Source organism: Mustela erminea, chromosome 3 (assembly GCF_009829155.1).
Source record: "Mustela erminea isolate mMusErm1 chromosome 3, mMusErm1.Pri, whole genome shotgun sequence".
Classification (NCBI taxonomy): Eukaryota; Metazoa; Chordata; class Mammalia; order Carnivora; family Mustelidae; genus Mustela; species Mustela erminea.
The window spans coordinates 33,033,358-33,057,189 of record NC_045616.1 but is presented as its reverse complement, the minus strand read 5'-3'; the positions used below and the strand labels follow the sequence as shown (position 1 = coordinate 33,057,189).

General features: G+C 36.8%; 1 protein-coding gene across 2 annotated transcripts in view; it reads right to left on the bottom strand.

The window, feature by feature from the left end:
- Positions 1 to 1,937: 1,937 nt before the first annotated feature.
- Positions 1,938 to 23,832, bottom strand: part of TMEM232 (transmembrane protein 232) — a 284,240-nt gene continuing 262,345 nt past the window's right edge. The window contains exons 16-18 of one of the 2 annotated variants that reach the window (XM_032335576.1): positions 9,331 to 9,424; positions 7,333 to 7,500; positions 1,938 to 2,587 (exon numbers count right to left, since the gene is read on the bottom strand). In XM_032335576.1, coding sequence (XP_032191467.1) covers positions 2,552 to 2,587; positions 7,333 to 7,500; positions 9,331 to 9,424 — 298 coding nt within the window. In that variant the 3' untranslated portion in view covers positions 1,938 to 2,551. Of the gene's footprint in view, positions 2,588 to 5,416; positions 7,052 to 7,332; positions 7,501 to 9,330; positions 9,425 to 23,832 lie in introns of those variants that run through there. The other variant, XM_032335577.1, reaches the window with a different exon arrangement.

The window sequence follows — 23,832 nt, the reverse complement described above, 5'->3', positions numbered from 1 at the left end:
TACTGTTGAATCCTATTGGCTAGTATTTTGGTGAGAATTTTCCCATCTGTGTTCATCAAGGATCTTGGTCTATAGTTCTCTTTTTTGATGGGATCCTTGTTTGGTTTTGGGATCAAGGTGATGCTGGCCTCATAAAATGAGTTTGGAAGTTTTCCTTCCATTTCTATTTTTTGGAACAGTTTCAGGAGAATAGGAATTAGTTCTTCTTTAAATGTTTGGTAGAATTCCCCCAGGAAGCCGTCTGGCCCTGGGCTTTTGTTTGTTTGGAGATTTTTAATGACTGTTTCAATCTCCTTACAGGTTATGGGTCTGTTCAGGCTTTCTATTTCTTCCTGGTTCAGTTGTGGTAGTTTGTATGTTTCTAGGAATGCATCCATTTCTTCCAGATTGTCAAATTTGTTGGCGTAGAGTTGCTCATAGTATGTTCTTATAATAGTTTGTATTTCTTTGGTGTTAGTTGTGATCTCTCCTCTTTCATTCATGATTTTATTTATTTGGGTCCTTTCTCTTTTCTTTTTGATAAGTCGGGCCAGGGGTTTATCAATTTTATTAATTCTTTCAAAGAACCAGCTCCTACTTTCGTAGATTTGTTCTATTGTTTTTTTGGTTTCTATTTCATTGATTTCTGCTCTGATCTTTATGATTTCTCTTCTCCTGCTGGGCTTAGGGTTTCTTTCTTGTTCTTTCTCCAGCTCCTTTAGGTGTAGGGTTAGGTTGTGTACCTGAGACCTTTCTTGTTTCTTGAGAAAGGCTTGTACCGCTATATATTTTCCTCTCAGGACTGCCTTTGCTGTGTCCCACAGATTTTGAACCATTGTATTTTCATTATCATTTGTTTCCATGATTTTTTTCAATTCTTCTTTAATTTCCCGGTTGACCCATTCATTCTTTAGAAGGATGCTGTTTAGTCTCCATGTATTTGGGTTCTTTCCAAACTTCCTCTTGTGGTTGAGTTCTAGCTTCAGAGCATTGTGGTCTGAAAATATGCAGGGAATGATCCCAATCTTTAGATACCGGTTGAGTCCTGATTTAGGACTGAGGATGTGATCTATTCTGGAGAATGTTCCATGTGCACTAGTGAAGAATGTGTATTCTGTTGCTTTGGGATGAAATGTTCTGAATATATCTGTGATGTCCATCTGGTCCAGTGTGTCGTTTAAGGCCTTTATTTCCTTGCTGATCTTTTGCTTGGATGATCTGTCCATTTCAGTGAGGGGAGTGTTAAAGTCCCCTACTATTATTGTATTATTATTGATGTGTTTCTTTGATTTTGTTATTAATTGGTTTATATAGTTGGCTGCTCCCATGTTGGGGGCATAGATATTTAAAATTGTTAGATCTTCTTGTTGGACAGACCCTTTGAGTATGATATAGTGTCCTTCCTCATCTCTTATTATAGTCTTTGGCTTAAAATCTAATTGATCTGATATAAGGATTGCCACTCCTGCTTTCTTCTGATGTCCATTAGCATGGTAAATTCTTTTCCACCCCCTCACTTTAAGTCTGGAGGTGTCTTCGGGCTTAAAATGAGTTTCTTGGAGGCAACATATAGATGGGTTTTGTTTTTTTATCCATTCTGATACCTTATGTCTTTTGATTGGGGCATTTAGCCCATTAACATTCAGGGTAACTATTGAGAGATATAAATTTAGTGCCATTGTATTGCCTAAGGTGACTGTTACTGTTTATTGTCTCTGTTTCTTACTGATCTACCACTTGTAGGCTCTCTCTTTGCTTAGAGGACCCCTTTCAATATTTCCTGTAGAGCTGGTTTGGTGTTTGCAAATTCTTTCAGTTTTTGTTTGTCCTGGAAGCTTTTAATCTCTCCTTCTATTTTCAATGATATAGGCTTGGGAAATTTCAGTAGAAAGTGAGATACCACAAATATTTTCCAATTAAAAAGTGCTTTGGAAATGCATTTGTTTTTGTTTACTCTTGGCTTTCCAATGAAGCAGGAATAAAAAAATAACAAGGCACTGGGTATTATGTAAATAGGTCCCTTAGCTAGAATGATTGGAGGAAAAAGTGAGTTTGAATAACATTAGAGCCAAATTATCCTTGAAATCTATGTCACTATAAAAAATGCATGTAGCTCCAAACTCACCAAATCAACAAATTTGCAAAACTATATAAATATGTGAATTTATGTTATAGAAGATGATAATTTAAAATGAGTTTTGCTCTAAATTTCCAAACACATCCTATATGTCAGAGAAAAATACCTAGAATTAGTACAAGGAGACTTACAAATACTTGAGGTTTTAAGTGGCCAGCCTAGGGCTGTGAAGTACAGTGTGGGAGGAATTTATTATAGGCATGTCTTTCTATACAGGCATTGGCAGAGCAGGTTTTCATGGCTTCCTGCCTTCATTTGTGTTTAGCCCACAGGAAAGGTGATAAATATCACCAGTTAATGACATATAAAACAAATAGGGGCCCTCTTGTTTGTATTTTCACTTCAGCAAATGGAGTCGTGAGGAGGAATGAAGTGGCTTCATGAGACCTATGGTAATTTTAAGTGGGAGTCACCTGCTGACCAAAAGTAAGAGCTTCATGTGTAAACAGCTGGACAAAATTTGAAAGAAACCTGAAAAACAATCACCAATAAGTTAAATTTGCAATTTGGAACTCAAGGTTAGTGAAACTATAAGCCAGTCATTCCCAACCAGGAGCAATTTTCTTCCCAGAGGTAGTTTTGGTAGTCTGAACTGATTGGGTTGGGGATGGGGGAAGGCAAGGGGTGTGACTTATATCTTGCAGGTAGATACCAAAGATACCGCTAAATAGCTGAAAATGCGCAGAAGGCCCAATTTCCATTAAAATAATTATCCAACTTAAAATGTCAAAAGTGCCTCTACTGTAAACCTGGCTATAGGACCATGTGGTATGGACAGTGGTGGGATGGTGGTATATGAAAAGAAGGAACTGTGTTTACTAGTTATATACTGTATCTTTCTTTGTATTTATTGATATAGCCTGGGTGGCTCAGTTGGTTGGACGACTGCCTTCGGCTCAGGTCATGATCCTGGATTCCTGGGATCGAGTCCCGCATCAGGCTCTCAGCTCCATGGGAAGTCTGCTTCTCTCTCTGACATTCTCCTCGCTCATGCTCTCTCTCACTGTCTCTCTCTCAAATAAATAAATAAAATATTTTTTAAAAAATTTTTAAAAAGAGAGAATGGTCACTCATAATCAACTAATCAACAGTTAGAGTCATATGTTCAAGAGAGCATTTTTACTGGTAAGAGCAGAAGAATCAATTATTTGAATTATAGTTGGTACACATTATGTAGAGTTTCTACCATTGTGAGTTATTTTGTCTACTACTACTTCATGTCCCCAAACACCCACTCAGTAATGTCAGAGTAGAGACATTTATTTGGGGTATTTTCTTCTCTAAACTTCTCTTTGGCATTCCCCACAAACCTTTCCAAATCTTTTGATTTATCTTTATTAAATTGCACTAGGGGAAATGCTTATTTTCATCTTATGCTACTCAGAATTTATTTACTATTTATCTTTTCTCTCTTTTGTCACTTAATATATATCTTTTAATTTCTTTTTTTTAAATATTTTTATTTATTTATCAGAGAGAGAGAGAGCAGAGAGAGCGAGCACAGGCAGACAGAATGGCAGGCAGAGGCAGAGGGAGAAGCAGTCTCCCTGCCGAGCAAGGAGCCCAATGTGGGACTCCATCCCAGGACGCTGGGATCATGACCTGAGCCGAAGGCAGCTGCTTAACCAACTGAGCCACCCAGGCATCCCTATCTTTTAATTTCTAATGCCCTAGTAAAACTGGCTAAAATTCCTATAAATATTTCATTCTCAGTAAGGTAAAATGTTAATTAGGTAGTTGATGTGAAAAAGCTGCTGCTTTGGTAGTTGCTAACAGAAATCTATAGAGAACGCATAGTAAATGAATGTAGGAAGACCTGGGTTTACTCTTTCAAAATAAATGTATACATAGAGTGAAAGTAGCATAGGAACGAGTCATGGAAATGAGTTTGGGGTAGAAAGGGATTTAGAGCTAGAGAAGTTAACGCTTCCAAGCAGTAGAGGCACTTAAAGATGAGTAAGAGCTGCAGAGAGTTAGTAAGACATGGAATACATTTATCATTCTCCTTCTTCCTCTTACCAACTTGAAGTGGGGAGACTGGGAAAACAAGCAACCACGGCCCAGAAACCATAACCTAAACACACAAGAGTCACTGAGAGAACCACCTGGTGCCCAGCCCAGTCTGGGACTCAGAGAACACTTTGTGAATTGTGAGACAAAATCAATATGAAAGGTAAATTACAAAAGAGTTCCAGTTAGGCTTGTGTTAGATGAAGTACTTACTGGAAGAATTAAGGGTTAGTTACAAAGATAAATGATAATAAACTTGCTTTACATTAACTTAAAAGGTGATGCTTTCTTTCAAGCTCCTTTTTTGAGGAGTGGAAGGGTCTGGGGAAAGTTTGCAGTAAAGAAAGCCCAAAATGCAGAAGATAAAAGGGGTTGGATTAATTTGTATTGCATGTAGTTAATATGTTCTAGGCATTGCACTACATATTTTTTTCTAGTTATTTAACAAGTGCCTTTCAGCCCCAAACCTACCCTTCCATCTGCTTTATGATGTGGGGGACAGGAGCATCAGAGGAAAAGCTCCAGAATGGCAAAAGATGGCCCTGATTCTTCCCATTTTTCTTGCTCTTCCTGGCAGCATGATTTGAGCCACAGACAATTTGTTCTTGTTTCCTTTTTTCTTCTGTGCCCCCAAACTGCCTTATTGTGCCCTGTCAGAGGTCCCAGCAGCAGCAGGGCAGCGCCTTCCTGACAGAGGGCTGGATACCACCTTATGCAACTTGTCTCCACTGCTTCTAGAGTCTAAAAATCCAGCCCTCTTTCCTTCTGATGCCCTGGCCATGGGGGTGGTACCAATTTCTTGCACTTGGTATTGTTTCTATGTTTTCTGTTCATTTTCTCAAGTCTCTAACACTTTGAAAGTAATTCCTTACATTAAACTCTCTCTTAAAATCACTGACACATTCCTGTTTTCCTGATTAGTTTTTGACTGGTGCCACTCTTTACACAAATGGTACCCATTTTATAGGTGAGTAAACTGAAGCTGCAGTAGTTTTGGTGACATACCCAATGTTTCGTGGGTACCAGGGAGCATAGTTAGAATGTGAACCCAGATCTATAAGCCCCAGCCTTTTCTAATAATCCAGGTACAGGAAGAAGACCAAGAGAGATGTGTGTTGTCAGACTGTAAGAATTTTAAAGACTAAGAATAAAGAATTTCATAAAATAATTTAAGAATAAAGGTATAAACATTCTGATTAATCATCTCTTTCTCCTTATGTATATGTGTATACATACATTGTTTTTTCTTTGCTCCCATAGAAATCTCTACTACTATGATAGAAAAAGAATTACTTTTTTTAAAGGCATGAATCCATAAGGAGACAATAGGATAGTACATTGAAAATACTAAGGAAAATGTGGAAATTGGAAAGCAGGTGAACAGTGGGAACAGACTAAGCAGAACAGAAAAATGAATAAATAAACCTAAGTCTGCAGGAAGACTTAAGGCAAATTAATCCATGCCCCAGAACACTAGAATATTATAGAAACTGGAAGCACCAGGATTGTATGAAAGTGGTTCTGAAACAGCAGAATTTGCTGACATTCTTATAAGTAGCAATGAGATGTCCAGAGACCCTTCCCCACAACTCACAGCCCAGTGGTTCCCTCTTTCAGAACCTGTCAGAAAGGTTATGACTTAAAAGGGCAGTCTGGTAAGGCTGCTATTGCTGTGGGACTTAAGGAGAAAGGGCTTTGAATGGAAGGATGGTAGAAAATGGAGACATCTGTGGAGTGAGTAATAAGGAGCTCCTTCAAGGAGGAGAGTAAATAGCTGACAAAGCAAGATTTTCAAAGTGATGAAACTCAGGGAAAGGGGACTGGCTGGCCTCTGTAGGAGAGATTTCTTTTCATATACGAAGAAAGCACAGATTAATGTAGGTATTTGGAAAGGTACACTGGAAGATATTATTTCTGAGAACTAAATCTCTGTAAAAGGAAACAAGGATGACACAAAATATTTGGGAAGAGCCACATAGATTTGAAACAGCCTTATAGAGAATCATAATAAAAAGAACCTTCCTCAAACCTCTCATTTTTCTTTTACATATTATTGTTATCTTAAAGAATGATGCTGTATATTCACATAATATGGGTCACAAATTCAATCCCAAATTATGTGATTCTTTTTAAAAAATTAATTGCCAGTATTTTAAAATTTAACAGCTTTTATTTAAAAAAACAATCCTATTTAAGAGCTCCTTCTTGGAAGATTCTATGATGCTATAATACTGGACATACCTTGATGAGTATAGCCAAGTGCTGGGAACTTTTTTTTAGATAGGGAAGGAGGTATTCCATAGCTCATTTTGCTGAGTTCTGTTACCTTCCTAACCTGGTAGTCATTTGAGTTTAACATCCCTAATAAAGTAACTGTCCCTTGAGTATCAAGAAATAGAGGTGTGGTTATTATCTGTGATTTTCAGAAAGAGGTGTAAGCCATCATTGGAACCCCAACCCAACCTATAGATTGAGAGTTTCAGAGGAAGTGAAGTGCCTTTTAAAAATCACCTGTAATTGGCTGACTCCCTCTGGTAAGTGTTCCTGTTACCTTCTAGTACCATCAAAATCCACCCTTATAAACTCATCTGGCAAGGTAAAACCACCATCACTCAGGGGTCTCCTTTGGTATCCACCAAAGACCAAATCATCCTGAGATGAATGGCCTGCTTAGATTTATTTATCTACTGTACTTCACTGAATTCAAGTTTCTGACCTAGAGTTGGATGCGGCATTGACTATGAAATACAAATCCAACCAGGTGCCTTACTTCTTTTATTTGTAATAATAGTTTACATAGGAGTATCAGTTGGTGCTCATTCTATTTTCAAGGAATAATTCTTAAATGTGACTCATTAATAATTTACAATCCATTTCCATCTAATGGTCCACTGAAAATCAATACTCTGAGAATCATTAAAGATGCTGTATGATCAAAAGAAAAAAGTCAATTAGGAAGAGCTCTAGACATACTCTTGAAAATGTTTAACTAGTAAAATCACTTCACTCAAATGTGATTAAGAGCTGCTAATTTAGGACGAAGATAAAACTATTAAAGAGTCTGCACCAGGATAACAACTCTGAAGAAATGGCTTCTAGTTAATTAGAAGAAGTTTTTCCTAACATCTAGCTATCTTGCTCTCTTTCATGCAATTTCTGGCATATGGACTTCAATTCTGCGGTTATGTTATTTCTAATGAAATTACTTCAGTCCTAGGAGGAAGCTCATAGGGTTTGGTTTGCTTGTGTAGTTTCTCTTCTCTTCTCTTCATAATTTCTCTGAAATGATTTTTTTCCTTTAACTCTTTGTCTTTACGTTCTTGGGCCTCACATATTGCATCTTCTTTCTGTCGAATCTTCAGCTCTTTCTGCCACTGTCAGAGAGAGAAAGTGTCATTTACATATGATTTTTCATGAAAAAATGAATAAATATATTAATTTATCTTTTCAAAATGCAGATTCCATATCCAATTATCTTCTCAGTTTTTCTCATAGATATGCTTGAAGAATTTAAACCCCAAAATAACTGGAAAAATATGCAAGCCCTCTAAAAGAAACCATATTCTCTCTTAAAGTTTTTAATAATAATAAACCATTAAAAAGAAGAGACAATACGTTTACATTTTTATATTAAAAAGGAATTTCACTTCTTAATCAATATTGGTATTTACATGATAGCATGGAATCATAAAATGAAAAATCAAGCCAAAGCAAAACAAAAAGAAAAAACAAATTAAGGTGAAAGGCAAAATTGTGATTACATATGGGATAGAAAATGAAATTGATGGACAGACAAATGCTGATTCTGCAACAGACAAATACAAAGACTTCTAAGGGATTCATCTCCATAAAACATGTCAGTTATTGACAGTAACAGCATTATGTGGAGGCAAAAGTTGTAGGATTCAGTAGTTGGAAATAAGGACTGCAAACCAACCAAACATCATCATCATGAGGACCCTACTTCCCTTCTACTATCTTTAATGAAGGAAGTGGAGAAAGAGGTGGTAATCTGTCTTCAAGCTGGGTAAAATAGTTCAGGACAAAATGACCCTTAGCATGAAATTGCAAAAGATACTTCATACCCTTGCTTATTTATTTTGTTATCCTCAGCCCATCCATACTCACAGACAACCAGACTATGCTTAATGACCTATCAGTTAACTTACAAATTACTACATACTAGTGCTGGATTATAACTATTATTTGGGGTATATAGATACTAATAAGCAGGACTAATTAGTCAATTAGGAAGCCTTCCAAAGGCAGTAAGTTTTTTTTTAAACATACTCAGAGTTAATATTAAACAAAAAGTTTAATAAAATCATATTCACTTTTCTTATTCCCAGTTAAATTTTAAATACAAAGTTACCTTGATAACTATGTAGCCATCTGTGACATAATTTTTGTCATAAAACTGAATACTACTCTGTTTGACAAAACTATTGATCTTATCTTGTAGCATAAAAGTGGTGGTTGGTATAATAATGACAGTATCTATAAACAAAAACAACTAAACTACCTTATATGAGAGATTTCAGTGTACTTCATGACCTTGATCTTTACATTGTGAAAAATCAACAGAAGTCTAATTCTTAAGAACTTAAACACATTCTATATGTTATTTAGTCCATACTGTATTATAAGAAAAACAGAAAATACTTTTTCTCCTATTCCAACTCTACTCCTAAAAAGAAACAGTTATAAAATGATTTCCTAAGATATCATCATCTAAATATAGCCCAGTGAATTAAAGTGTCATAAGTGGATAATCTTCTATGGTCACTGCTTGTTTAAGTCATATAGAGAATAAAGTGATTAAAGCCCATCTTATATTTCAAGGGTAAAGAATGGTCGTCAAAAATTGAGTCAAAAGATTTTTGTTCTGTTACAAAAACTACACTGTTTAAAAGACATCAGTGTTCAATAATCAGATCTTTGTCCCAAGAAATCAGTACTAATTCAGGAAACAGGATGGAGCTAGTATTTCACAAATGACAGAAAGCCAAATTTGCTGTAACCCAATAAAGGCAGTACAGTATATAGATAGCACAGTAAGATATAATTAAGTTTGGCAAAGCCCAATCATGGCCTTATTTTTAAGTTCCACGTGTTAATGTCTCAGTCTCAGAACTATACTTTCTAATTCAAAGTGCCTTTAAAGAACAAAGCTTTTGTTGCTAATTTAAAGAATTCAGTCTTACATGATGGTCAATGATTCTTGCCAACTCTTCATCAGCCCTGGTGAAGAAATCCGGGTAAGAAAACAGGGGAAGTTCTGATACAAAAGGATGTTCCCTTCAAAAGAGCACAAGAAGAAATCCAATATTAGGTATAGATACTCCTTCCCCAAGAAATGTATGGATTTGGAAGTCATTTCATACTAAGCATTTTGATTCTACCTTGTTAACATTAAGTACTTCAGTTATTCTGTTCTTTATAAAAAATTATATAGAGATTTTAGTTTCTGTAAGCCATTTTGGGATACCTAAACTGATATTTTGAAGGGTAGGGAATACATATATCTATAGTATGAGAACTAGAAAATAATAAAAAAAAAAGTAATTTTCTTCTAGGAGGTATAAATACTACATCTGTTCAATAACAGGAGATGTTAGGATATGAAGGGTTAAAAGAAGCCTGAAATAATTTGACTCAATGGGGAGATGAAAGTAACCACAGTCACACACAACTTTGTGACTGTGGAAGTTCTGGTGAAAGTCTAAGCCTAAGAATTTGGTCTAAGATATACTTAAAAAAAAAAAAAAAGTTTGATTTCAGTACATCCCCAAGGTCTTTTCAGTGCTAAGGGCGAAACTATGGCAGACAGTTTAGCAACAGTTCAATAGAAGTGTTGGCAGTGCAGATCTAGGCCCTAAAGTAGTGGAGATTTACCGCTAAACTGTCCACTTAATAGGTATATTATGTTAAAGTTATTATGAAGAAATGACTGTGAGTCTAGAAATATGTAAAGCAACAAAATGATGGTAGAAAATGTGGCTTTAAAGGGAAGTAAGTAGGTATAAAGAAAAACTCTTAGGCAAGAGGCTAAGAAGAGATATAGCTCATGAAAATTTCCCATATTCAAAAGTCTGATTACTTTTTAAGACTGCAGTGTTGGACATGTATTTTTTTTTGCAATTTGCTGCCTATACCATTTTTAGCAAACTTTATATTTTTGACATCCTATGCTTCCCACATATCACTAGTTTCTCTTGCATTATACTTCTCAAATCTTACCATTTATCTTCATCTCTACCATCATTTCCCTACTCTAAGCCATCATCTTTCACCTGGACTGATACTTCTTTTTAGAAATCCCTAACATCCATTATGCCTCACCCTTTTAGTTCTTGTCTATATATAGTAGCCAGAGGTTTTGTTGTTGTTTTTCAAAATACAAATGGTATCATGTCAATCCCCCGCTTTGAACTGTTCACTAACTCTCAATTAGAATTAAGATCCCATTTGTTGTTAAAGAAGTCTGAAGAAGACTGTGCCCTTGGTAAAGTGACTTTGCTTGTTTTCTCCAGACTCACTCCTCTCTCTTCTTGGCCCAGGTTTGTGCATCCCTAGCAATGGGCTTTTTTATAGTTGCTGCAGTGTACCTTGCTTCACCCTGCTATTGTTTGTTTGCATGTGCTGTCATCCTTACTTCAGTGCCCATATCCCCCAACGCTCTCTGCCACAGGTCTGGCTAATGCACACTTATCCTTCTGCTCTCTGTTCAAGCCACTACCGTAGTTATCAATCTACCATGGGCCTTTCCTTCATCACACTTACCTCAGTTGTAATTTTATATTCATATGTGCATCTGTGGGAGTTTTGTTTTTCTTACTTGAGTATGAGCTACATGAATGTGGGAACTTTCATTTGTTTGGTTATCATTTGTATTCCCCGTGCCCAGCACAGTGCTACAAAACACTCAATGAATGTTTGTATGTTTGCTGAATTATTGGATGAATAAGTCTGAAATGATTTCATCCCCTTTACACTCCAGACAATCAGCAGGAGTCTACCAGATAGCACTTTCTTGTCAGTGGAACAGTGCCTAGGAAAAGAGGAGGCAGTCTCAGGAGACAAGTCACAGAATGAAACTAATAGCAGGAGTTCAAAAGGAAAAGAAGTGGTAGGTAGCAGGGAACATATATGGACCCCTCTCCCAACTCCTGAGATTCGGAAGCACTGAGGGGCAGAAGAGCAATGGGCTTTCCACTGCATATACAATAGGGACCTGTGCCATTATATTAAAATATTGAAGGAAAATACAATCCTAGAATGCTGGGAAACTGGGGGACAACTGGGAGCTGATACTTGGGTTAACTATATTCATTTAATAAAATTTCGGGTACTTCTAACATTCAAAGAATTGTGCTAAATGCTACAAAAAAAAAAAAAAATACATAAGGGGTGCCTGGGTGGCTCAGTTGGTTAAGCGGCTGCCTTCAGCTCAGGTCATGATCACAGGGTCCTGGGATCAAGCCCTACATCAGGTTCCCTGCTCAGTGTGAAGTCTGCTTCTCCCTCTTCTCCTCCTCCTGCCTGTGCATTCTTTCTCTCTCTCTCTCTCTCTTACTCTCACTCTATCTCAAAAAAAAAAAAAAATCCTAAAGAAAAAAAGATAAATAAGACAGAACTTTTAGGTTACTTATAGGTTAAAAGTATTCACACAATTTGCCTCATTTCTTTCCTGAATTAATAAAAGTTGAAAGAAATGCATCACAATATAAATAATATTAGAAAACCTTTAAAAGGGAAGATTAAATGGATATGCTTGTGCATCTGATTTTTGTTATCTCTGTTGAATGTACAAAAAAGAAAAATGCATAGTTATTAGAAGGCAACATGAAACAAACATTCAATGATATAAACTGAAAAATATAGTAAAATCTGTATTCCTATCTCAAAGCAAATTTTCATTCTGCCACTTAGTACTATTTAATCCCTCTGTTCCTCAGTGTCTCCATTTTTAATATATAAAAAATACTAGTACTTGCCTTGTTCTGATGAGATTTAGAAAGGAAAATGCATAAAGCTTGTTTGGTGGAACAAATAATAAGTTTCAGGGGTATCATTCTTATCATCAGCATTATTAAAAGCATGTAAAGGAGGAAGTCATGGCTTTTGGCTGGTACTTAATAAGGAGGAAAAATGAGAGAAAATTTAAAAAAGGAATAGAGTACAAAACAATTAAGTCATTAATGAGATGTACAATTTTGATGTTTGGAGTTCAATGGGAACTGGAAAGAAACCTGTCAGAAAGCTGTTATATAACAATCCTAGGTTTGCCATAACAAATTACCACAACTAATAGGCTTAAAAAAATCCATTCTTTCACAGTCCTTGAATCCAAAAGACCTCAATCAAGGTATTGGCAGGGTTGGTTCCTCTGGAGGCTCTGGGGAAAATATATTCCATGCCTCCCTTAGCCTCTGATGGCTGTCAGAAATCCTTAGTATTCCTTGGATTATGGATACAACACACTCATATTTCTCTGTCTTCACATGGCCTTCTCCTTCGGTGTCTCTGTATGTCTTTTCTCTCTTTCTCTTCTAAGAACATAAGGAGACACTGTCATTGGACTTAAGGCCCACATGAGAAAGAGAGCCTCAACTTTTCCCTAAGCTTGACCAGACCTTAGATAGGCTTCTTCCTGACCCTAGGCCCCTGGCCGTCTCTTTAAAATGCAATCAATCAAGATAGATAGTGCCCCTATCTTCTAGTCTTTGTGGTAGAGTGGGAGCCTAAGTTAGAAAGTGACAGAGAGCAAGCATAGATGACCTCATTGCCTTGACTACCCTCTCCTCTAACATCCTCTGGTACTTTTCCACTACCTCACCTCAGCAATTGAAAATCCTCCTGTCTTTTGTTTCATGGGAGCTGAATTCAATCTCTCTCCTCTATCCCAAGACTTGAATAAAATCTTCTTTAATTTCTGGGATAATTTTTCTTTCACACGTGATTTCAAGGTGATCTTTTTATTGTTAAGTTTTTATTTAAATTCTAGTTAGTTAACATGGTTTCAGGAATAGAATTTCGTGATACATCACTAACATACAACACCCATTGCTTATCATAAGAAGTGCCCTCCTTAATACCCATCATCCATTTAGCCCAACCGCACCTCCCCTCCATCAACCCTAAAACAGTCTCTTATGATTTGCTTCCCTCTCTTTTTTCCCCCTACATTCTTCAGTTTTGTTTCTTAAATTCCACATATGAGTGAAATCATATGATACTTTTCTTTCTCTGATTGTCTTATTTCACTTAGCATAATACATTCCAGCTCCATACATGTCCTTCCAAATAGTAAGAGTTCATTGTTTTTGATGGCTGAGTAATATTCCATTTTATATATATGCATACACACACAGAGAGAGACAAAACACATCTTCTTTATACATTCATTAGTTGATGGACATTGGGCTCTTTATATAATTTGGCTATTGTTGACAATGCTGCTATAAACATTGGGGTGCATGTGCCCCTTCAAATCGGTATTTTTGTATTCCTTGTGTAAATACCTAGTAGTAAAATTGCTAGGTTGTAGGGTAGTTTTATTTTTAACTTTTTGAAGAACCTCCATACTATTTTCCAGAGTGCCTGCACCAGTTTACAGTTCCAGCAACAGTATAAGAGGGTTCCCATTTCTCCAAATCCTCCCCAAGATGTGTTGTTTCCTATGTTGTTAATTTTAGCTGTTCTGACAGGTGTAGTAACACACTGTGGTTTTGATTTGTGTTTTCCTGATGGCTAGGGATGTTGAGCACTTTTTCATGTGTCTGTTGGCCATTTGTATGTCTTCTTTCAAGAAATGTCTGTTCAGGGGCACCTGGGTGGCTCAGTGGGCTAAAGCCTCTGCCTTTGGCTCAGGTCATGATTCCAGGGTCCTGGGATGGAGCCCCACATCAGGCCCTCTGCTCAGCAGGAGCCTGCTTCCCCCTCTCTCTCTGTCTGCCTTTCTGCCTTCTTGAGATCTGTCTGTCAAATAAAAAAAAAGAAATGTCTGTTCATGTTTTCTGCCCATTTATTGACTGGATTATTTGGTTTTTGGGTGTTGAATTTGATAAGTTCTTTATAGATTCTGGATACTAACCCTTTATCAAATATGTCATTTGCAAATATCTTCTCCCATTCTGCAGGTTGCCTTTTAGTTTTGTTGATTATTTCCTTTGCTGTGCAGAAGCTTTTTATCTTGAAGTTGCAATAATTCATTTTTGCTTTTGTTTCCCTTGCCTTTAGAGATGTGTCTTAGCAAGAAGTTGGTATGGCCAATGTCACAGAGGTTGCTGCCTATCATCCCCTCTAGGACTTTGATAGTTTCCTATCTTAAATTTAGGTCTTTCACCCACTTTGAATTTATTTTTGTGTATGGCATAAGAAAGTGGTACAGTTTCATTCTTCTGCATGTGGCTGTCCAGTTTTCCCAACAGCATTTGTTAAAAAGACTGTCTTTTTTTCCATTGTATATTCTTAACTTTGTTAAAGATTAATTGAACATATAGTTGTGGGTTCATTTCTGGACTTTCTGTTGGACTTTCTCTTCCATTGATCTATGTGTCTGTTTTTATACCAGTTCCATACTATCTTGATGACCACAGCTTTATAATATAGCTTAAAGTCCAGAATCATGATTCCTCCAGCTTTGCTTTTCTTTTTCAAGGTAGCTTTGGCTATTCAGAGTCTTTTGTGATTCCATACAAATTTTAGGATTATTTTTTGTAGCTCTGAAAAATGCTGGTGGTATTTTGGTATGGATTACATTGCATCTGTAGATTGCTTTGGGTAGTATAGATATTTTAATATTTGTTCTTCCTAGCCATTAGCATGGGATGTTTTTCCATTTCTTTGTATCATCCTCAAATTCTTTCATAAGTGTTCTATGGTTTTCAGAGTACAAATCTTTTACCTCTTTGGTTAGGTTTATTCCTGGGTAGCCTATGGTTTTTGGTGCAGTTGTAAATGGGATCAATTCTTTGATTTCTCTTTTTGCTGCTTCATTATTGGTGAAAAGAAATGCAACAGGTTTCTGTACATTGATTTTTTTTTATCCTACAACTTTGCCAAATTCATGTATCGGTTCTAGCAATTTTTAGTGGAGTCAGGTTTTTTTACATACAGTATCATGTCATCTGAAACAGTCAAAGTTTGACTTCTTCCTTACCATTTTGGATGACTTCTGTTCCTTTTCTGATTGCTTAGGCTAGGACTTCTAAAACTGTGGTAAATAATTGTGGTGAGAATAGACGGATGTCGCTATCTTTTTCCCGACCATAGAAGAAAAATTCTGTTTCACCCCTTGAGGATGATATGTGGCTTTTATGACATTGAGGTATGTTCCCTCTATCCCTACTTTGTTGAGAACTTTGACCAAGAATGTATTCTGTACTTGACCAAATGCTTTTTATTCATCTATTGAGAGGATTATGTGGCCTTATCCTTTCTTTTATTAATGTAGTGTATCACATTGATCTATTTGCAAATATTAAACGAGACTTGCAGCCCAGAAATAAGTCCCACTTGACTGTGGTGAATAATTCTTTTAATGTACTGCAGGATTCAATTTGCTGGTATTTTGTTGAGAATTTTTGCGTCCATGTTCATCAACGATAATGGCCTAGAATTCTCCTTTTTGGTGGGGTCTTTGGTTTTGGAATCAAGGTAGTGCTGGCCTCTTAAAATGAGTTTGGAAGTTTTCCTTCCACTTATATTTTTATATATTTCTTTAATTTTTATTTAAACTCTAATTAGTTAACATTCAGTACATTATTTTTTTCAGGAATAGAGTTCAATGATTCATCACTTACATACAATACCCAGTGTTCAATACGACAGTGCCCTCCTTTCTATTTTTTTGATCCCATCATTTCTATTTTTTGGATCAGTTTGAGAAAAATAGGAATGAACTCTTTTTTTAAAGATTTTATTTACTTATTTGACAGAGAGAGAGAGAGCGAGAAAGCACCAGCAGGCAGAGCAGCAGGCAGAGAGAGAAGCAGGCTCTCCACTGAGCAGGGAGCCCAATGCGGGGCTCAATCCCAGGATGCTGGGATCATGATCTGAGCCAAAGGCAGCCACTTGACTGACTGAGACACCCAGGCGCCCCTGAACTTTTCTTAAATGTTTGGTAAAATCCCCCTAGGAAGCCACTTGGCCCTGGACATTGTTTGTTAAGAGATTTTTGATTACTGATTTGCTGTCTTTGCTGGATATAGAACTGAAATTTTCTATTTCTTCCTATTTTAGTTTTGGTAGTTCATATATTTTTAGGAATTCATCCATTTCTTCTAGATTGCCCCATTGGTTGCTATATGATTCTTCATAATACTCTCATAATCGCTTACTTATATTTCTGTGGTGTTGGTTGTGATCTTTTCTCTTTCATTTGTGATTTTATTTATTTGGGTCCTTTCTCTTTTATTTTTGATAAATCTGGCTAAAGGGTTATCAGTTTTGTTAAGTCTTTCAAAGAACCAGCTCCTAGTTTTATTCATCTTTTCTACTGTTTTTGTTTGTTTCTATATCATTTATTTTTGCTTTAATCCTCAATATTTCCCTTCTGCTGGCTTTAGACTTTGCTTTTCCTTCTCTAATATCTGTAGGTGTAAGGTTAGGTTGTGTATTTGACCATTTTCTTGCTTGAGGTTATCTTGTATAACAATGTACTTTTCTCTCTTATGACTGCTTTTGTTGCATCCCAAGGTTCTCAACCATTGTGTTTTCATTTTCAATTGTTTCTGTGTATTTTCTTCTTTCTTCTTTAATTTCCTGGTTGACCCATTCATTCTTTAGGAGCATGGTCTTTAACCTCCATGTACTTTTGGTCTTTCCAAATTTTTCTTGTGGTTAACTTCAAGTTTCATGGTGTTGTGGTCTGAAAATATACTTGGTATGATCTCAATCTTTTTGTACTTGTTAAGGCCTGATTTGTGACCCAGTATGTGATCTATTCTGGAGACTGTTCCACGTATACTCAAATGTGTATTCTGTTGCTTTAGAATGAAATGTTCTGAATATACTTGTTAAGTCTATCTGGTCCAATGTGTCATTCAGAGCCATGGTTTCCTTACTGATCTTCTGCATAGATGATCTGTCCATTGTTGTAAGTGGGGTGTTAAAATCCCTACTGTTATTGTATTGTTATTGGTAAGTTTCTTTATGTTTGTTTGTTATTCAATGATTTCTATATTTGGGTACTTCAGAGTTGGGGCATATGTATTTACAATTGTTACATCTTCTTGTTGGATAGACCCCCATTGTTGTAATATAGTGCCTTTCTTCATCTCTAGTGACAGTATTTGATTTAAAAATCTAGTTGTCTGATATAAGTATGGCTACTCCAGTTTTCTTTTGATGTTCATTACCATGACAAATAGTTCTCCACCCCCTCATTTTCAATTTGCAGGTGTCTTTAGGTCACAATGAGTCTCTTGTAGGCAGCATAGATGGGTCTTGTTTTTTTCAATCCATTCTGATACCCCACATCTTTTGATTGGAGCATTTAGTCCATTTACGTTCCAAGTGATTTTTGATGGATATGAATTAGTGCCATTGCATTACCTGTTAAGTCACTGTTCCTGGATATTTTCTCTGTTCCTTTCTAGTCTTTCTTGCTTTTAGTCTTTCTTTCTAGTCGAAGAGTCCCCTTTACTATTCCTTGAAGGGCTGGTTTAGAAGCCACAAACTCCTTTAATTTTTGTTTGTCTGGGACCCTCTTTATCTCTCCTTCTATTCTGAAGGATAGCCTGGCTGGATAAAGTCTTCTTGGCTGCATATTTTTCCCATTCAGCTGGTGGAATATATCATGCCAGTCTCTTCTGGCCTGCCCAGTTTCCATGTGGGGAGATATGCTGCTAACTTTCTTTGTCTTCCCTGTAGAATAGGGATTTCTTTTCCCTTGATGCTTTCAGAATTCTTTCCTTATCTCTGTATTTTGAAAAATTTACTGTGACAATGTATCTTGGTGTTGGCTTGCTTTTGTTGATTTTGGTGGGAGTTCACTGGATTTGAATGTCCATTTTCTTCCCCAGATTAGGGGTTTTAGCTATAAATTGCTCAAATAAACTGCCCCTTTTCTATCTCTTCTTCTGGTACCTCTATTATATGTTTTTATGTCTTACGGAGTCACTGAGTTCCCTAAGTCTACAGTCATGATCCAATATTTTTCTTTCCCTCTTCTTTTCAGCTTCACTATTTTCCATAATTTTATCTTCTATATCACTTATTCATTCCTGTGCCTCTTCCATCCTTGTGATCATTACATCTAGTCAGTTTTTCATCTTGGTTATAGCATTTTTTTAAAAAACTTCAGCCTGACTAGTTTTGAGATTTTCTATCTCTGTGGTAAGAGACTTCTTGGTGTCTTCTTGGCTTCTCTCAAGCCCAGCTAGTATCCTTATTTCCTGATTTAAATTCTGTCCAGGCATATTACTTAAATCTGTTTTGAGTATATCCCTGGCTGTGACCTCTTCTTTTTTCTTTTGGGATGAATTCCTCCATCTTGGCATTTTATCTGGGTCTCTGTCTTCTGTGGGTTAGGAAAGCCTCTTATGTTTCCTGTTCCTGAGAGAAATGGCTATAAAAACAAGAGGTCATATGCTGTGCAAGGCCTGGGGCTTCAGGAAGTGTTTCTGGTATATGCTGTTCACTCTGCTCTTGTGCTTTGGCTGCTCCTTCCCTCAGGCCAGTCCTCTGCAGTTTCTCCTTCTCTACAGGGGTGAGTGTTTGGACCTTTTCCACTGTATGGTGAGTTTTAATTAGGTGTTTGCTTGTTAAAAGAGACTAGATCCTATTTTCCCCTAGGGCTGGAGCTTTGCAGCTGTCTATGGTCAATAGACTTGTTTGTGTGCCCCTGGGGGCAGAGGTGGTGGTGCTGGTGTTCTGGGGGAGGGGCCCACTGCTGCCTTTAGTTTAGACACTCTTGCCCTAGTGAAAAAGTACCTACAGGGTGCAGGAGGCGGGGCTTGCTGTTAAGTGGTTCAAGCCTCTACTCTGAGCACTGTGCACTGTGCCTCTCACTGAAGTTGCCTGTGCTGATGGACAGGAGTGAAAATAGCTCTCTTGTCCACAACGGAATTTGGGCCTGCTGCTATTTAGGAAGCCCTCACAGAAGAGTGAACAATCTTCCCTCATTTGTCCCAGGTGTCCCTCAAATCTCTGCCTTTACCCTGTATCTGATCTATCTACCCAGCTGGAAGCCCAGAGCTCCTATGTTTTATCCAAGTGGGTTGGCTGGGTTTCAAAACTTCAAATTTTAGGGACCTCACGTGGCATGGACCTGTACTGATCCTCTGGCAGAGGGTCTTGCTGGGCTGTCACTTGTGCTGCTTTCTCCTAGAAGGGCAGTCTAATGAATGTGCAGGGGACTGGAGTTTATGTTAAGGTGCAGCAAAAAACTGACTTCCAGGTTAGCTACCCTTAGCAGCTGCCTGTGCTCCTAAGCTAATGAATGGGCAGCTAAATGGTGCCTGCCTGTTCTTTTGTCCCCAGAGAGGCAGTGCAACCTCTCCAAAATGCACTCCAAGAAGGGTAACTTTCTTTCTCAGTACAACCCAGGAGGTCCCCACTGTGTTTGCTCTGGAGCTTCTGCTCTCCTTCTCTATAGGAGCACCACTACACTTTCCAGGAACCATCCAGGTGATAGCAGGGACTTCTAAAACTTGAGACACTGAGTTCCACTTCTTATAAAAACTTGTGACTTTTTATAAAAATTCCTTGTCCTAGTCAGTGGTTTTGCGAAGTGTTTCTCCTGTGCAGTGCACTGTGCTTTGTTCTCACTTGTTCGCTCACTCACTCTCTTCCTCTCCCTCTTCCTCTCCCCTCTCCTTAATCAGGGCTTCTTCCCCTGCACAATCCCGTGATTCTTTTCACTTCCAAATCACTTCTCTGTACCTCCTACCTTCCACAATGTGGCCTCTTTTCTGCCTCAAGCTGTGCAGTTTGTTCTCTCAGCTCTTAGGTGGATTTCCTGGGTGTTCAGAATGATTTTATATTGATCTAGCTGTGTTTGAAGGATGAGACAAGCATAGGGTCCTCCTATTACTCTGCCACCTTAACTCCTCAAGGTGATCTCATCTTGAGATCTTTACCTTAGGTACCCAACTAAAATCACACTGACAAGTATGGGGGCTTAGAACTTGGACATATCTTTTGGAGGATATAGTTCAACCCATTACAGGTGACAAAGCAAGAACGAAGCCAGGGATGAAGAAAACAAAGGACTCGTACGAGAAGTACATAGACTCAGAAGGATAGAATCTAGAATACATCTAAGAGAAGAGTTTGTGACTCATTTATTCACTCATCCACTCATTTAACATTTATTGCAAGAGGGATGTTATTATCAGGACTGGGGAAAAACCATTTTTTAAAAAATTTGCATACAGTGTTCTAGAAATTCAGTGTTCATATGGGATGTAAACAGGCAAACAGATAGCTACAGTACATTGAAAAAAAAAACTGCTGTAAAATAGTAAAGTAGGCTTATACGGACTACAGAAGTGGGAGGTGACATCATTTAATATAGTCTGAGAGTAAGAGAAAGTTTCCTGCATGAGTTATGCATGGTTGTCCCAATAGGATGATTCTCTACTTAAGAAAAGACATTTAGGACATGTTCTGTTTCTTTAATATGTCAAGGATGAGAAAGGTACAACAATATTTAGTAAACAAAAACAAGGGATAACATAGTTCCTTATACAGAGTTATGGTTTTTCAGGTTTCCAAGGTCTTCTGACGATATACAGGTATGGAGGGAACATCCCATCACATAAGAGGTATTCCCCAGGAACATGTGGCATGACCAAATCTAAGGCCTCTTTATTCCTGAATTTCACACTCTGAGCTATGATTCAGCATTGAAGTATCAACTCAGTAGGTAAAAATACTGCTTTTATCTCAGGCAGACTGAAATAACCTATGGAATTACCCAATGAGGAAAACATACTGTATTATTTAAACAACCCACAGAATTACAACTTTGTTTAGCAATTGAACAACTTGTGCCTTTATCCCACATTTATCTATTTGCAGAGAAATTGGGTGCCCAGACTCATTGGCTGGCATTTTTTCTAATAGACTTTGATTCATCGTAGATTTATGATCCTCAAAAACACTGTGGATATCACTTTTCACCAACTCCAAACTTGTTCTAATTATATACTTTTTTCCCCCCTTTTGGAATGTTTAAATTTTCATTATTTGGCTACCAGAATACTCTCTCTGACAAACTTATTTCCTCAAAGACTTCCTCTGAGCTACTTCAGTTTTTTCTTTTTATTTCAAGTTTATTAATATATAATTGACATATAACACTGTGTAAATTTAGGGTATACAACATAATTAAATACAGATATATATCAAGAAAACCACTATCACAAAATTAGTTTACACCTCAGTCATTTCATACAACTAACAGTTTTTGTATGTGATGAGAACATTTATGATCTACTGTTAACATAGTTCAAATATATAGCACAGCATTGCTAACTATGTTAACAATGTTACCATGCTATATATTACATCTTCAGAACTTAGTCATCTAATAATTACAAATTTATACCCTTTGCTCAACATCTTATTTCTTCCTTACTCCCACCCCCAGCAAATAACAATCCACTCTCTATTTCTATGAGTTCTGCTTTTTTTAGATTCCACATATAAGTAAAATGATATTGTATTTGTCTTTCTCTGTTGGGCTTATTTCATATTTAACTTAATGCCCTCACGTTCAGCCCTTGCTGTCACAAATGGCAGCATTTTCTTCTTCTTTTATGGCTGGATAATATTCTGTTATGTGTATATACCACATTTCTTTATTCATCTGTCAGTGGACACTTAGGTTGTGTCCATGTGTTGGCTATTGTAAACAGTGCTGCCGTGAATATGGGGGGTACAGATATCTTTTTGAGGTAATGATTTTGTTTCCTTTTGATATTTACCCAAAAGTGGAATTGCTGGATCACACTGAAGGTCTATTTTTAATTTCTGAGGAAACTCCATATTATTTTCCATAACAGCTGTATTCATTTTAATTCCCATCAAGAGTGCACAAGGATTCCATTTTCTCCACATTCTCACCAACACTTCTCTTTTGACTTTTTGATAACAGATGTTCTAACAAGTGTGGTTTCTTTGTGGTTTTGATATCCATTTCTCTGATGATTTGTGATGTTGAGCACATTTTTTTTTTGTACCTATTGGCCATTTGTAGGTCTTTGGAAAAAAAGTCTTTTGGGTCTTTTGCCCATTTTACAATTGGATTGATTTTTTGCTACTGAGTTATATAAATTCCTTATACATTTTATATATTAACTCCTTATCATATAGATGGTTTAGAAATATTTCCTCCCATTCTGTAGGTCACCTTTTCATATTTTGACTCTTTATCTGTGCAGAAGCTTTTTACTGTGATGTAGTCCCACTTCCTTATTTTTGTTTTTGTTTCCTGTGTTTTTCATGTCAGATGCAAAAAAAAAATCATTACCAAGACCAATGTCGAGGTGCTTTTTTCTTGTTTTCTTCTAGGACTTTTACAGTTTCAGTTCTTATGTGTAAGTCTTTATTTAATCCATCTCTCTTTAATTTTTCTGAGTGGTATAAAAGGGGCATCTGATTTCATTATTTTGTATATGAATATCCAATTTTCCTAGCACCAATTATTGAAGACACTCTTCTTTCCACTGAGTATTCTTAGCTGTCTTGTCAAATATTAGTTAGTTGTATATGCCTGGGTTTATTTCTGGGCTTTTGAGTCTGCTTTATTGGTCTATATTTCTGTTTTTATTTTTGATAATTATAACTTTGTAGAATAGCTTGAAACTGGGAAGCGTAATGCCTCCAACTTTGCTCTCAGGATTGCTTTGCCTCATGGAGGTGTTTTGTGATTCATACAAATTTTAGGGGTTTTTTTTCTCTATTTCTGTGAAAACTTTCATTGAAATTTTGAGAGTGATTACGTTGAATCAATAGATTGCTTTGGATAGTATGGACATTTTTACAATGTTAAAATATTCTAATATTAAGCATGGAATATCTTCCCTTTTACTTGTGTCATCTTCAGTTTCTTTCATCAGTGTCTTAAAGTTGTCAGTGTATAGAACTTTCACCTCTTCGATTAAATTTATTCCTAAGTATTTTATTACTTTTTTACCTAGTTCATTGTCAGTGTACAGAAAAACACTTGATTTTGTATGTTGATTTTGTATCCTGCAACTTTACTGAATTCATTTATTAGTTCTAATGGCTTTTCATGGATCCTTTTTTGTTTTCCTATATATAAAATCCAGTTGTCTGCAAAACAAAGACAGTTTAAGTACTTTATTTCTGACTTTAATACTTTATTTTTCGGTGTTCCAAAATTCATTGTTTATGCACCACACCCAGTGCTCCATGCAACACATACCCTCCTTAATACCCACCACCAGGCTCACCTAGCCCCCACTTTTCCCCCCTCCAAAACCCTCAGTTTAATTCATTTTCTTGCTTATTTGCTCTGGCTAGGACTTCCAGTAGTATGCTTTTGCCATTGAATACAGTGTTAGCTGTGGGTTTGTCATTTATGGGCTTTGTCATGATGTGGCATGTTCCTTCAACCCAATTGCTGAGTATTTTTATCATGAAAGTGAATTTTGTCAAATGTCTTCTCTGCATCTATTGAGAAGATCATATGATTTTTATCTTATTCTATTATTGTGTTTTATCACATT